The sequence below is a fragment of the Muntiacus reevesi genome, chromosome 7 (assembly GCF_963930625.1).
Source record: "Muntiacus reevesi chromosome 7, mMunRee1.1, whole genome shotgun sequence".
NCBI lineage: Eukaryota > Metazoa > Chordata > Mammalia > Artiodactyla > Cervidae > Muntiacus > Muntiacus reevesi.
Window position 1 is genome coordinate 59,928,403 of NC_089255.1, and position 15,034 is coordinate 59,943,436.

The 15,034-nt window shown below is 39.1% G+C and overlaps 1 protein-coding gene across 3 annotated transcripts in view; it reads right to left on the reverse strand.

Moving 5' to 3' along the window:
* SLC12A1 (solute carrier family 12 member 1) overlaps window positions 1-15,034 on the reverse strand; it is an 88,574-nt gene that overhangs the window by 63,140 nt on the left and 10,400 nt on the right. Inside the window, exons 3-9 of one of the 3 annotated variants that reach the window (XM_065941250.1) lie at window positions 14,581-14,712; window positions 14,350-14,425; window positions 7,483-7,578; window positions 5,717-5,856; window positions 4,556-4,666; window positions 2,109-2,220; window positions 49-176 (exon numbers count right to left, since the gene is read on the reverse strand). In XM_065941250.1, the coding sequence (XP_065797322.1) occupies window positions 49-176; window positions 2,109-2,220; window positions 4,556-4,666; window positions 5,717-5,856; window positions 7,483-7,578; window positions 14,350-14,425; window positions 14,581-14,712 (795 nt within the window). Of the gene's footprint in view, window positions 1-48; window positions 177-2,108; window positions 2,221-4,555; window positions 4,667-5,716; window positions 5,857-7,482; window positions 7,579-8,098; window positions 8,195-8,738; window positions 8,835-14,349; window positions 14,426-14,580; window positions 14,713-15,034 lie in introns of all 3 variants that reach the window. The other 2 variants (XM_065941248.1, XM_065941249.1) reach the window with 2 other exon arrangements.

A 15,034-nucleotide genomic window follows, 5' to 3' on the forward strand; every position in this document is an offset into this window, starting at 1 on the left:
AACTGTGCCACTGTTTCTTAGAATTACAAAGAAGAGGAAACAACATACCTCCAAATCTCCTGAGATATTGGCACCAGCAAGGATCCCAGTTGCTGCTGGGAAAAAAATGGCAAAGACAGAGAAGAAGCCTTCTCCTTTTGTGAAGCTTGGCCCAAAATTTTCCGCAAATATTGATGCTGCAACACAAATAATGAGAAAATTATCATGTAGACTTATCTTCTAGACTGCTGGAAGATAAAGTTACCTTTGGCTTCTGTAGCCCTAAATGCAAATGTGTTCCTATAATCTAAATGGAATGAGCTTGAAGATATTGGTATAATCTTGATGAACCTCATGTTAATATTTGCCAAGTATCAAAATACATGTCACAAGGTTTTAAATCTCTAGAATATACTCTGAAAAGTCAATAATTTTCATGAAAATGGAGACCCATGTTGTCTGATTTCTTTGAATCTAGAAGACTAAAAAAGAAGGAAACAGAAAATTCTCTCATGATTGAACTGGCATACTCACAAATATACCGCATCATATTGCCCTACACACATACAACTACATTCTCACATGTATATATCCCTTAATCAGCATATTGCTTTACTACACCCTTTTTTTTAAAAATTGTAGAACCTTGTGGATGAAGCTGTCTTATAGTTTTGATACTAATGTTCTAACCTCCTTGGCATTTGTCATCAGAAACTGCATCTTAGATCCTTATACCAAATTCTCATGTATGAGAATTCTCATAGATGTGAGGAGCTTTGGTCATAATATAAAAATATACCACAAGTTGTCACCAAATTATTTAAATGAAATGGAAATAATCCAGAAAAAAAGAAAAACAGAAGGGAAACCAAAGAAAGAAAAGGAAGGAATAAAAATGTGAACAAAAGAATCCAGGGAAATGCAAAAATAAGGAGACAAAATTGAAAACATCAAAAAATTTATAGCAGGAGCTGGAAAAAGGGAAAAGAAGCAAAAGGGAAAGAATTTGCAAATCAAGCAAGACAATCTTTACAAAGAAAAAGAATCAGGAAGAAAGAAGTGATGCGCTATAAAAAGGGAACAGATAGTGATAACCAGGTAAATATTGAAGGGAAATATAAAAAACCTCAGCCATGGATTCTTTAGTATGCTAGGGTGGAAAGCTAGGAAAGAGGGGATAGGTGGAGTAGAATAGAAGAGAGAAGTCAATGTTTATGCCTTGATCACAGCTGCTATGTTAATAGTTCCTACAATCTTTTCTGTTTGAAAACCTGACAGTGATGCTCCACTAGATAATGTCATAAGAAAGCAAGGAACAAAAACGACTAGAGGGATGAAAAAATGTCTCTGTTTGACTTTGGTGCTCCCAGTGGTTGGGCACATTGTCTGAGTTAAGTTCCCTTTTTTGCACAGACACCCCTACTGTTCAGACAAGGCTTTACTGGGGCCCCTGCTGCAGCAGAGGGGAGCCAGAACAAATAACAGGTTCCCTTGTTCCCTGGCTTCCTGAGCAGGGGTAAGCTTGTACATGATATGGGGTGAGGGTAGGGAGTGTGTCCAGAGGTTGGGCCAGAGGGCTGGGCTTAGGTGTTTTGCCCACCCCTGAAGTAATATTGTGTGCAGGGGGCATGTGCAGTACCCTGCTTTTGCTTTTAATCCCCTACTTTTGCTCTGGACTTTTCAAAAGTGGCAAATGAATTTTTTTGGTCTCTTTGTATCCTTTGTCTATAATTTTGCCCCAACTGTGCATGTACACAGTTATTTTTAGTCCAAAAAGATATAGTTTCTTTATATTTTGTTGCTTAAGGAGAGGTTTATCTTTCAGGCTCCAGTTAAGGTTTTCAAAGCACTTTAACATCCGCTATCTTACTTGCTTTTCAACATCGCTTTAGGAAGTTGCTATTATCATTCCTACTTGGTAGGTAAATATGAGACCCAATAGTGTTAGGTGATCTGTCTAGCTGGCAAGCAGCAAGGTTGAGACTCACTCTGGCTCTCCTGACTCAAACCTGAGACTATTCCCTGAAACTCCAGTGGCCAGGGAAGGGGTCATGGGGATGGTGATGGGGGGTGGGGGGGGGGGCAAAGAAACAGTTTTTATTGCAAGGCAAGCTATTTGACACACATACCTTGATAATTAAAGAAACCTCTGGCCCTCTTCTCATTGTTGGTTGGAATGACAGTTCCAATGAAGAAGTTTGCAATAGCAATGAGAAGAATGATCAGAAGAATCACTTGAGCCTGGAATGGGAAAGTAACAGGAGGTCAACTTAGATTTATTCAATAACCTTTATACATAGTTATAAAAGTTGTAAATGCCCACTGAATAAGAGCCCTATCTAATGATTCCAGTTAAGATTCTATTACCCAGGGTAGGTAATAAGGGTGTTCTTGTAAAATGGCATCTTAATAAGCCTTATTTGGCCTGAGAATAGATGTTACATTTTCAATGGGTGCATGACTTCTGAGGTGGTGCAGTGGTAAAGAATCCACCTGCCAATGAAGGAAACATAAGAGATGTGGGTTCAATGCTTGGGTTGGGAAGATCCCCTGCAGGAGGAAATGGCAACCCACTCCAGTATTCTTAACTGGAAAATCCCATGGACAGAGGAGCCTGGTGGGTTATGGTCCATGGGGTCGCAAAAGAGTCAGACGCGATAGCGACTAAACACACACGCATGCATGTGCTTGGGCACTTGAAGGCGATATTTCAGGAGCATTCTAAGTACTGAGTGGGTAACGTAGTGCAGTGTCCCTAGGAAAGTAAATGGAGCCAAAAGACGTAACACTGACAGAGCTGTCTCCTTTCCTCGGCAGAGCACCTGCGGATTCTTCCCCTCCCTGGTACTAACTGCAGGGGTGTGAGAACAGAGAATGAGGCACAGAATTCCCAGCGTGCCTAGTGCACTTGAGGTCGAGCTATCATACCCGTGTGTGCTCAGCACAAGTTGTCTCCAAGGCTCACCAGCCAAATCATCTGTTCTTTATTCCCTCTGACATTTCAAGGTGTTTACTGGCTTGACTGTTCCCCTCAGCTGGAAATGCACTTCTCCCTACATTTTGCAAACCTACATCTTCACAGAGGCTTTCTTGCCCACTTAATCTAAATAGTAACAGCTAATGTTTAGTGAGGGCTTACAGTACAACAGATGCAGTTTTAACTTTACCAATATCCTTTCAGGTAAATAATAACCACCCACAAGCGTATGAAGTAGGTAATACTGCTATCATCATTTTAAGGATAAAAAAAACTGAGGGATAGAGAGGTTAAGTAATTTACCAGAGGTCGTATAGACATAAACCAGCTTCAAATCCACTCTAACTACAGAGCTGGAGCTCTAAATCCTACCTTCTACTGTCATGAAACTACATTGCCTCCCTCAGGGAATAGTCTAACGTATGTTCCCCCTGCTATATTCTATCTCAGTGCCCTGTTTATTTCCTTTATAGCACTTTCACAATTTGCTGTTCTATATTTACTTTTTTATTACTCATCTCCCCATAGACCATATGCTCAGCTATGGCAAGGATTGAGCCTGTGTGGGTCACATTGAATATCCTGTGCCTAGCAGAATACCCAGCACATGATGAGCACTTAGTCAGTTTTTGTTTAATGTGTGAATGCATAACCCACAAATAAACGCCATGTAAGAATGTTTCCTATTGCCTTATATAAAATGGGAGGTTTTGGCTATCTTCCATTTCTGGTGACCACTTGAGGTCTAGTTACTACACCTCCAAGCACACAGGAACCTAGGAGTTTCGATTGTACTAGTCACTGTAGAGAGTTACAAAGCAAGCAAAAGATATTCTCCCCACCATTCAGAAATTTACTAACCAGTATACCAATCACTGAGTGACTTCCCTGTTGGCTCAGATGGTAAAGAATCTGCCTGCCAATGCAGAGACACGGGTTCGATCCCTGGGTTGGGCAGATCCCCTGGAGAAGGAAATGGCTACCCACTCCAGTATTCTTGCCTCGAGAATCCCATGGACAGAGGAGCCTGGCAGGCTACAGTCCACGGGGTCACAAAGAGTCAGACACGACTTAGTGGCTAAATGACAACATACTAATCATTAAATCCAGATATTCTCTAGTTTCAGGACCTCTGGGACCCTTAGATTTGCTGCTGGAGTATGGGATTTCAGAGGGGAATGACAGTTTCTGCCTCTGTATCATCTCCCAACACACTTGTCATATCTTGTGGATGTCAGCATTCATGGTCAGCTAGGAAGGGGATACCAGGGAAATGAGGAAATGACACAGGCCTCCAGTATGTACAGTTGCTATGACCACAAGGGGTCTGTGCGTGAAGATGGCAGCAATCTTGTTGGTTATGTCACTGTGACTACAGAATAAAGGACAAAGTATAGGCCTGATCACATGAGCTATGACTTACTACTGCCTGGACTAGATGCCTTGAGGACTTGTTGTTCCACTGAGCACTGACCAGGCTCCTTTTACCATAGAAAGTAATAGTAGCAATTCATTTTGAATATGGAGTTCCTTCTATTCCTGCAATTTGTTCAGGAAGCTGACTAGCACTTGTTGGTAATACCATTTTGAGAAACTAACCTTTGCTTCCCATTCCATTCCAGCTACTGAAATTCCTAAAAGAATCACCACTGTGATGGAGCCTATGATCCGGATGTCATTGGTTGGATCCACCATCATCGAATCACTCTCCTGGAACAACAACAAAAAAATCCCCCCTAAATAGTTAGAAGTTTTTTTTGTTTTTTTGTTTTTTTTTTGGTCTGTATGTGTTATTGTAGCATTTAACAGTAAAAAGAGATACTATGCCCTGCTGTCTGGGGATAATAGAAAAATGAAGTGCTCATAAATTTGAGAAGATAAAACATCTAGCATTACTTTTTCTTGTAATAATAAGCCTTTGATAGCCAAGGTTAGGAGTTAAAATTTTTAGAGATCCATTCTAGGCACAGCTTTTGAAACTATTGTAGCACTAAGTAAAATTATGGGTATGTACACTTATCACATTTTGTTTCAGGAGAACAACCAGTTATTTCTGTGTGTCAAGGGGAATCTTAGAGGGATGAAAATGAGTGGTCTCCAATGTGAATATCAAAAAATAAGTGCTACTCAATTAAAGAACAAACTATGAACTATATAATCTACTCATTTATTAATCTGATTTTCAGCTAGAGGTACTATTACCTATTGAATTCAGTATCTGCTATCACTTCCACAGAAGGAGGACTGGAAGCTAGCTCACCTACTAGTTAATTAATGTGCTTACATACATACCATCCAGACAGAGCACCTATGCTAAAAAATGCCGTTTCCTACAGTGAGTGCTAATGTTTGAAATTTCTTTCCTTTATACATCTGTAACCATAATAGTAATATTGATGCTGACAATAATGCTCATTATTTATCTTTTCTTTCATGTTTTACCCTGTATTTCATGTCCATTATTTCATTTGATCTGTACCACATTTATATGAAAGACATAGGACAATATTATTAACCCATATTATGGATTTGAAAAGCAAGGTTCAGATGAACAAAGGGACTGGTCCAAAATCTGTCAGCTGGTAAGTATGAGAGCCATGACTCTAAGAAGTTCTGATGCCAACTATATTCAGCTTCTACATTCTGCACAATAAATCTATTTCCTCTCATCTTGCCATAATGATATCCTCTAGTGCCCTGGAAAAGCAAATTAAACCAAATTATCTTGCTTGGATGAAGAGAACAAAAGCTTTTAATTACCTTAAGAAGATCTACCACAGTCTCAGCAAATCCCACCACATACATAGCAACAGCCACTGCATTGGCAAAAGCAAAGATCAAGCCTATAGATCCACCGAACTCAGGCCCTAAGCTTCTGGAAATAAGATAGTAGGCCCCACCTAAAACAAGAAATGAACATGTTTTATACTGACAAACTGCTAAAGGATTTAGTTAATATGACCAAATAATTTTGACTGTCTGAGAACATTTAAAATACTAACTATTCTAATTTTTTATTTTAATAAAAATATTACAAATCCTCATAATTTTAGAAATCATGTGTCAACTGATGAATAACTTAGCCCTTCTTTGAATTCTATGTATAATCTACAATAAAACTATCTTGACTAGATAAAATCTAATTTATCAAAACCTATAGTACACAAATGCTACAAATAGAAATATAGCAAACTTTTCTTTCAAATTCTTTGTCTTTTGAAAATATAAAATAATTTGTCTCTAACTTCATTGGAGAGTTCAGATTAATTATTTCATATCTGAAATTTCCAGAAACAGGCAAGCACAGGCAGAAAATGAAGTAGGTAAAGTTTATCAATGTCATTCAAGCTTCATTTCTGGTATAATTTTTGGTATATATTTACTACATTAAAATTGATAACTATATAGTGCTATGTATTATCCGCTTTATACATCAGACTTAGTTTTGATGATTTTAGCTCAAGAAAGCATGGTTATCCCCAAATACCCATATGTGAATTGGGGTGGCGAGTGGGAAGTAACATGCAGAGAGCTTAGGATGATTGCGTCTCTCTTGACTTTGAAAAGGAAGTTCTACACATGGCTGTGTACTTCTGGGTATGAGAAAGACTGAGCCAGAATGGCTAATCACCTTGAGAGTTCTGAGAGAAAGTTCAGAGTTCTGAAGGCAAAAATAAGTAGTTGTTGAAAGGCCTAGGTGACTGGATGTTATCACAGAGCGTGTGAATTCATGACTTCCTGTACTGAACTAGTGGTAGGAGAATGACGCTGAACACACAGACACAGTACAACCAAAGCTATCTTTCACTGAAAGCTTCAGTTTCCTCCATAGTAACTCCTTTGGGTGAAGGGGCAACACCTTCTCTATAAATGTAAATTTTTATTTGGGTTGGGCAAATCCTCATTATTTCCATTGTCCTGATTACATTAAGTAAATTAGCAGCCAATTACTAGACTTGGTCGAGGAAGAAAGGAAGTTTGAAGAACAATGACAAACTTTACTCGTTCATTTCCAGCCCAGGCCCACATGTTCCTGGATGATTTGAAAGTAACCCTTTGTTTTATTTTCTTTTTGAGAATCTTCTGAAGCCTGTTGGCCGTTGGTAACATAGCATTGGGGTGGACTCTGAGGGCTTACTGAATGAGAAGTGTCAGGAGTGTCAGCTGGGATGCTCAAGAAGATCCCTTCTAAGAGGGCCTGGGGAAGAGCCAGCGGCGCTCATCCAAGGCACAAAGAAACCATTTATTTCACTTTAACACATGCTTTCTTTCTAGACACCTGATCATTCTCTGCTTTCTAAACATGATCAATCACAGGAGGTGGGCCCAAAAAATCTTCTCTGGAGATCTCTTAATTTTAGGTGAAAAGAATCATGCCTTGCTATTTAAATTTTGGATCATTTTGTTTTGTTTGAATCCTTTGGGAACTAATTATCAATGTACAAATTTTACTTCCAACATTAAGCCAACTCTAGACATCACTACATAATCAAAGCTTGTAGTCACAAGTGCATGAATTGGCTTACCTCCTCTTACCACTCCATTTGTGCAAATAGCGGACATAGAAATACCTGTAAGTGTTGTCACTACCACACTCAGGCCGATGATGATGACTCCAAGACCTGAAAAATCCCCCAAGAAAGGTGTTTGGCTCCAGGACTTCAAGAAGTCACCAGTAAGTGCTTCAGGAGGCAGCAGTTTGAACCTTGTCAAGGAATGATCCGTCTCCCCATGAAAAACCTGAAATGTTCTAAAAGATCCCATTTCATCCAGGTATAGGAAGGTCTAGAAGGTACCTGAAACGTACTAAACTTTAAAACTGAAGCTGTGTTGAGGAATCGGTTTTCAAGAAACGCCAGCTGGAGTTGTGCAGTAGCCTGAAAAGTAAAGCATTTACCCAAGGAATTTGTGCATATGGAATCCATGACCTGCAATGTGCCAGAGAGGACCAGTAGAAAGAGACCATAGCTGACCAGAGTAGACAGGGGCTACATGGACAGTACCTTATGTTTTCTTCTGGGTCCAACTTCAAGAACATTGAGCTACTTTCTTGTTTTCACCAAAAAGAAGTAAAGAATAATAAAAAGTTTTTGCCTACCCGTAGCAAGCGTTGAGAATATTTAGATATCTTAGAAATTTTACCTCCACGAACAAACCCGTTAGTTGCTATTGCAGAAGTTGACAACCCAGTAATAGAAGTGACCATGGTGGAAAGAAGAATTATGAGAACTCCAAGACCTGTTAGCAATGAAAGACAGAAGATATTATATTTTACTCTTCTTCCTTGGATTTCCTATTGCTGCAAACTATACTGCTTTGAATTTAAGTTTTTACATCCAAGCCTTTGGACCCCAGTGGAGTTTCTTCGTGCTAAAGAGAAACTGGTTTGCCTGGTATAAAGATAAAATCAGAGAACTGCTCATTATGATGAAGGATGGTCTCCAAAAGTAAACACAATCTAAAATGCGGCCCTGGAAAGAAAAAGTTGACTTATGGTGGTGTCCTGGGAGAGAAGTTACCCTGGCTGTGAAAAGAGAAAACATAACATTTGACCTTCTCTTGTGCTTGCGAGGAACCTGAATGAGAAAGCTGGAGTTTTGACAAAGGTTAAATCCTTCTCCATTTTTCTTGCATCTCTCTTGCCTGGCAGGGTAAAAAAAGGAAAAAAAAGGAACCAACTTGGATTACCTTTGAAAACACTTCAGAAATGTCAGTGGTGAACTCTTTGAGCCTGTGTTGCCTTTACCTTACAAATGATCACGCAGGTCAGAAGTTTAATTACCTCCTCTGACATATCCATTTGTAGCAATAGCAGAGGTGGATAAACCAGTGATAGCAGTCACTGTCACGGCTAAGCCGATGATAATCACACCAAGACCTCAGTTGAAAAAGGAAAAGTAAAGGCAATTAAATGGTGGAATAATCCATTTAGATTGTTTACAAAAAAGTCAGCAAGTCTAGAGTAATCACCAAAGGATCACATCTGAGTTTAACAAGTTAGTCTGGAAGCCATCACAGAGGAAATGCTCAGCTTTGAAATTTTCTGCCCATGGTAGCACAGATCCAAGAAACTCAAGACCTAAGATGTGCAGTACAAAGTTGCACCTAATTGAGCAAGTATGGCTGGTCAAAATTTAACGTGAACTTCACTATTTATGAAGTTCTAGACACCCATAAACATAATAATTGGTCTGAACAATCCCAAGCTGCTAATATTATTAGTAAAGGGTAAATATTCAATCTTCCAGGGAACTATCTTTTTATGTATATTTGATTGCATAGGAGTGGAAAATTACATATATTAATAGTGTAGAAAATTGTTCATCTGGCAGAGGAATAAAGTAGAAAGAATCAAATCAAACTGCATTTACTCATTGGCTATGTGAACTCTGATAAGTTACCTATTTTCTGAGCCAGAAATGGCAATGAAATTAGAAAGAATGTGTGTAAAGTGGCCATGTATAAAGAAAGTAGTGGCACGTGTAAAGGCGGAATGCATGTGTAAAGACAGAATGCATGTGTAAAGACAGAATGCACGTGTAAAGGCAGAATGCACGTGTAAAGGCAGAATGCATGTGTAAAGACAGAATGCACGTGTAAAGGCAGAATGCACGTGTAAAGGCAGAATGCATGTGTAAAGGCAGAATGCACGTGTAAAGGCAGAATGCATGTGTAAAGACAGAATGCACGTGTAAAGGCAGAATGCATGTGTAAAGACAGAATGCATGTGTAAAGGCAGAATGCACGTGTAAAGGCAGAATGCATGTGTAAAGACAGAATACATGTGTAAAGGCAGAATGCACGTGTAAAGGCAGAATGCATGTGTAAAGACAGAATGCATGTGTAAAAAGTAGCATAGTGTATACAACACAGTACATAATTAAAGGTGCCACTTTTTAATAATATCCACAGTAGTAGTAACAGTTATTGTTTATTAAAAGCCAACTATATATCTAGCTGTGTTAGGCAATATGTGAAATGCAATGAAAAATAAAAATGAAAAAAGCTGCCCTCAAGGATCTTATGGTGTAGAATCATTTACTATGAGAGGGAGAAAGTAGACCAGAATTCAGAGGAAGGCAAGGCTGTTCTCAGTATTAGGAAATTCACAGCCAGAAGGACATTGAAGGGTAGCAGAATATGCTGTTGCCAAATTTGCCATGTTGGCATAAGGATTACTTTGCGCTAAAGACAACTGAAAAGAAGTAGATACTTCCCCTTATTTGCCTAAAGGCAGGACATAAATTTGTAAAGGTGTCTCCGTTTTCCTTTCTCCTGGGGATAGTTATCAGCTAGAGATTGGAGACAGCTGGCAATGGTACTAGAGGAATCTACATAGACTTTACTAACTAGGCCTCATCTTCCACTAGTTCTCCCACATATTTGCCTTTCCACAATGTGCCACTCTAGACATTCAGTCTTTTCCTTTGTCCTGTTATTTCTCTAAAAATGTGTTGTTCTTTTGCTCAGATGCTTGTATAAGACCAAATTCTAACCACCCCTTTGAGTTACTCATCACTGAGGATTCCCATTTATAGGCACAATGGATTCACATGTTAATAAACTTCTGATTGTTTTTCTTTTATTAATCTGTATGTTGTCAGTCTAATTTATAGGGCACTAGCCAATGAGCCTAAAATGAGTAGAGGGAAAATTGTAACTTCCTCCCCTTCATTGAAGGCTTTCCTCATAGCACAGTTGGTAAAGAATCTGCCTGCAATGCAGGAGACCCTGGTTCGATTCCTGAGTTGGGAAGATCCCCTGGAGAAAGGAAAGGCTACCTGCTCCAGTATTCTTGGGCTTCCCTTTGGCTCAGCTGGTAAAGAATCCACCTGCAATGTGGGAGACCTGGGTTTGATCCCTGGGTTGGGAAGATCCCCTGGAGAAGGGAAAGGCTACCCACTCCAGTATTTTGGTCTGGAGAATTCCATGGACTGTATAGACCATGGGGTTGCAAAGAGTCAGACAGGACTGAGCCACTTTCACTTTCATCCCTTCATTACCTTCCTCAATAGATCAGTTCTGTAGAAACTATCAGTCATGTCCAACTCTTTTGCAACCTCATGGACTGTAGCCTGCCAGGCTCCTCTGTCCATGGGATTTTCCAGGCAAGAATACAGGAGTGGGTTGCCATGCCCTCCTCCAAGGGATCTTTCTAACTCAGGGATTGAACCCACTTCTCCTGCATCATCTTGCATTTCAGGTGGATTCTTTACTGTTGAGCCAGGAGGTCAACCTTAAATGCAGGGAGAAGTCATAGGCTCACAGGCACTGAAATCACGTTGGCTGCAGCCAGAATGTGCTTGTCTGTGCCTGTTTGATGTGTTCCCTGACATAAAGTGAATGCTTCATAATTGTTGTTTGGTAGGCTCTTGTTCCAAGGATGTAAGAAGGGCAGTCAGCTAAGAGAGGCTGTGATCTTTCTGGCCATGCCCTAGACGAAGGGGAAGTGGCGGGAGGTTAAGAACAAAAATGGGAATGAAGTATTGGAAGCTGGCTCTTTTGACACCTTCAGTTATATAGTTATATCCTGGTTCTAGCCAAAGTTTCTAGGCTGTTTCTACAGTTTAAAGTGCAGGAGGAAGAGGCTAAGTTGGGCATGAGGTGCAAACTTAGACTATATTGGTTTGGCTCCTAGAGTTTATCTTAAACACTTGGTGTTGTAAGAAATGACTGCACTGAATTCTCTGTATCCTTTACAGGGATCCTGTGGTGAGCATTGCCTTTCTATCACTGTGCGGTTTCAGGTCTGTGTGCCACTAAAGATGCTTTCCTTTTATTTTTTTGCTCATTAACTCTTGATATTGTTTCATAGTGAATGTTTAGCTTACCCCAGCAACTGAACTGAATCATATAGTTTGCATTTCATGGTATTAAAACTAGTCTGACTTTTAGTATTTTCCTACCTTTATATTCACTTTGCCTTTATTTTCTGAACAATTCTTAATTTATCCTTTTGCATTGTGTATATTTCTGTAAACTATTTAGAATCCTGGTATAAAGTATGTATTTTAAACAGCAAGGGATTTGCATACATCTCACAATCAAATATAAAATCCCAGGGTATAAGCAACTTAGAAAACATTAGGTTCATCCTCAGACTTGGGTCTTTGAACCACCTGCTTCAGGAAATGCCTGGGGTATGTATTTAAAATGCCCAGACTCACTGACTTTGGATCTTTCCAAGTGAATCCCAGGATTCTGCAGTGTTGTAACTAACTTCCCAGGTAATTCTTATGCACCCTGCAGTCTGAAGATTATTGAGCTATCCTCAGCCTATCTCAATTTGTGTCTGCCTGTTTAGGAAGATTCTTTAGCTTTATCTTCAAAGAATTGATTGGGAAACAATTAATCCAGCTCCCTAATTTTCAGATGAGAAAGTGAAATACACAGAATATAAATGACTTGCTTCAGTCTCATCTGCTTTTCACACCCTTCTTCCTTGCTTGATGGTTAAGTTCATTGGATACTACATGCCCCAGCCAAAGTGGTCAAGACAGAGAACAAGTAGATGGCATTATCAGTTCATTCTAGTGTATACTTTTGGGGACAAGGCAGCCAAAACTTACGGCCCCAGAATGGTTACCCAAGGACTATAGCTGCCATTACTCCTGGCTACAGCTTCCTTCTGGCTTCGTTTCCAGAGTCTGAGCTTGAAAGTGTATTCTTTCTTCCCCAAGCCCCTCATAAAGCAAGAAGGGAGTACATACTCATTTGTTTTCTTTCCCAATAAAAAGAACACAAATGGGACCCAGACAGTGACTTAATCAACTCATTCAGTTTTAAGACTGTAGCAAAGTCCAGTAAAACTGAGTAAGGTTGGTAGTTAAGTTTCTACTACTCACTAAAGTCTATTTTCTCAGAGTAAAGAAAAACCAAAAACCTCCATTCATAGAAAAGCCCACTGGACACCCATTTAGGTAGAACTCTATTCTCTTCTGAAGTTAGACTTGACTACTTAAATAAAAGATCTTTGTTGAAACAATATTGATGTCTGAAAGTATAAGAAACAGTTTAGCACAAGATAACATTCTTCATATTCCGCAATTTTGCAATAATCATGAAGCTGGATTGACTGGGAAGAATAATGTGAGATCTGATTAAAGTTCAGATTATTGCCCAAACATATGGGTTTCAAATAAGCTGCATTCAAAACAATCACTCTTGCCCTGGGCCACACTCACACCTCCAAACAAAGTATTGTTTCCTGATGATCTCAATAAGTTACTAAACTGCCCTTAAAAAATTAATTTTGCATGAAACCCTGGAGCAACAACTTGGCAATATTAAGATGCAGATTTTCCATGGAACAGCATAGACTTATTTTGGACCCGAGGCTGTAAGTGTTCATTTGATATGCATCATAAAGCCAGCAAGCAGCCTTTTGTCAGGCACCTAGCAGTTGCTAAACATGCAATAAGGAAAAACTATGGGAACTGGTTCCAACTCTTTCTTTCTCATGTTAAGTTTCTGGTGATTCTGAATCAGTTTTGAGGAGTGAAGGTAGTAAATAATGACCAAGTACCTTTTATATGTGAATAGAAACACATTTTGGAGTAGAATCTGAAAGCACATCTGAACTTCTATTTTCTTGATACTCATGATTTTTAGCTACGCCCCCCCAAAGTGAATATATAACGAATTTTCCATATATAGAGAACACCAATAATTTTTGTCACATTAAATCAGAAACTTCAATAGCATTCAAATAAATTTTCATATAAATTTAAGTAATATACTCTCAATAAAAACGTTTTCCATTAAAAACAGTAGTTTAAATGAAAATAATATCTAAAAACATTAACTAAGCACTCAAAATCATTTCAACATCATCCACTTTCCATTTAGAAAAATGAGCAATAGTTATTATCTATTATTTAAACTTCTATCTGGCAATACTTCATTAACCTTTGTTTTCTTACTGCTTGTACCTGAAAGTAACACAATTCTTTTTTTTTTTTAATTTCAGCATTTTTATTAGTCAAGTCACATTTTCCCCAGTTTTTCTACAAGTTATTTTTGTTTAGTAAAGTTTTGCCAATAATCATAAAGGGGGATACTCTGATGATTGCCAGTGTGTACCCAAACATGAATGTATTTTTTAAAATGAATGAATCTCCATATACCTGTACACCTAAAACTCTATGAAAAGATGAAATATTTACTTGAGCATTTATCTGGCTGGCAAGCTGGAAAATTCCAGCCTCCCAGGAGTTAACCCTTTACCTTTCCTCCTGACAAACATTGACAGAGAGGCCAAGTAAAAGAGCCCAAATGCAGATGAATTCTGTGACCTTCATCTCACATTCAGCGTTAACAGTGAAAACAAGTTGCTTGTTGAGTTTTTAATTTACACTGAGAAGTATGTAGTGGGTGGTGGGGGGAGTGCTTACCGATTCCAGCTTCTCCAACAATCCAGGAGAGGCGAATGAAGAGCATGACACCCCAGATATTCAGCATACATCGTACCTGTGGGTTGAAGGAGCATGAAAAATGATGTGAGAAGTGACAGTGGGACAACACCCAGGCATCTTTGTGACTCTAGTTTTCAGGCCTTGTTAGCACTTAATCCAGCAGGACATTGAACAGATAGCTTTCATTTGTAAATATAGGAACTTTCTTACCAGCACACCTTTCACCCATCCAAACTTCACAGCACCAGCTTGATCTTCTCCCTTGTTTTCAGCTTGTTCATCTCCAGGTGTCCCTTCACCGTTAGCAACCACATCAGCTGAACCTGGGGCCACTGATACATTCTACATTTTTATAGACAGCAAAAACATGGTATCTGGTCAACACATGGTTCCATAAAACTTCTAAAGGCAAATCAAAATAGTTGACATAGAGTGTGAGTCAAAAAAGGAAACATTCTAGTCATTTTAATAAGATGACTATTTTTTGCCCCGGGAGATGATGTGTTCATTTTGTGGGTGATTTTAGGCACCATTGAGACTGCAAGCGTGGTAAAGGAAACTGGGCAGTTCTACTGGTGAGAATATTACCTTAGGGAGAATGATCAGAGTTGGATAGATTTAGAATACAAAAAGATGGAAAGAAGGAAGAGGGGGTGCAAGGCAG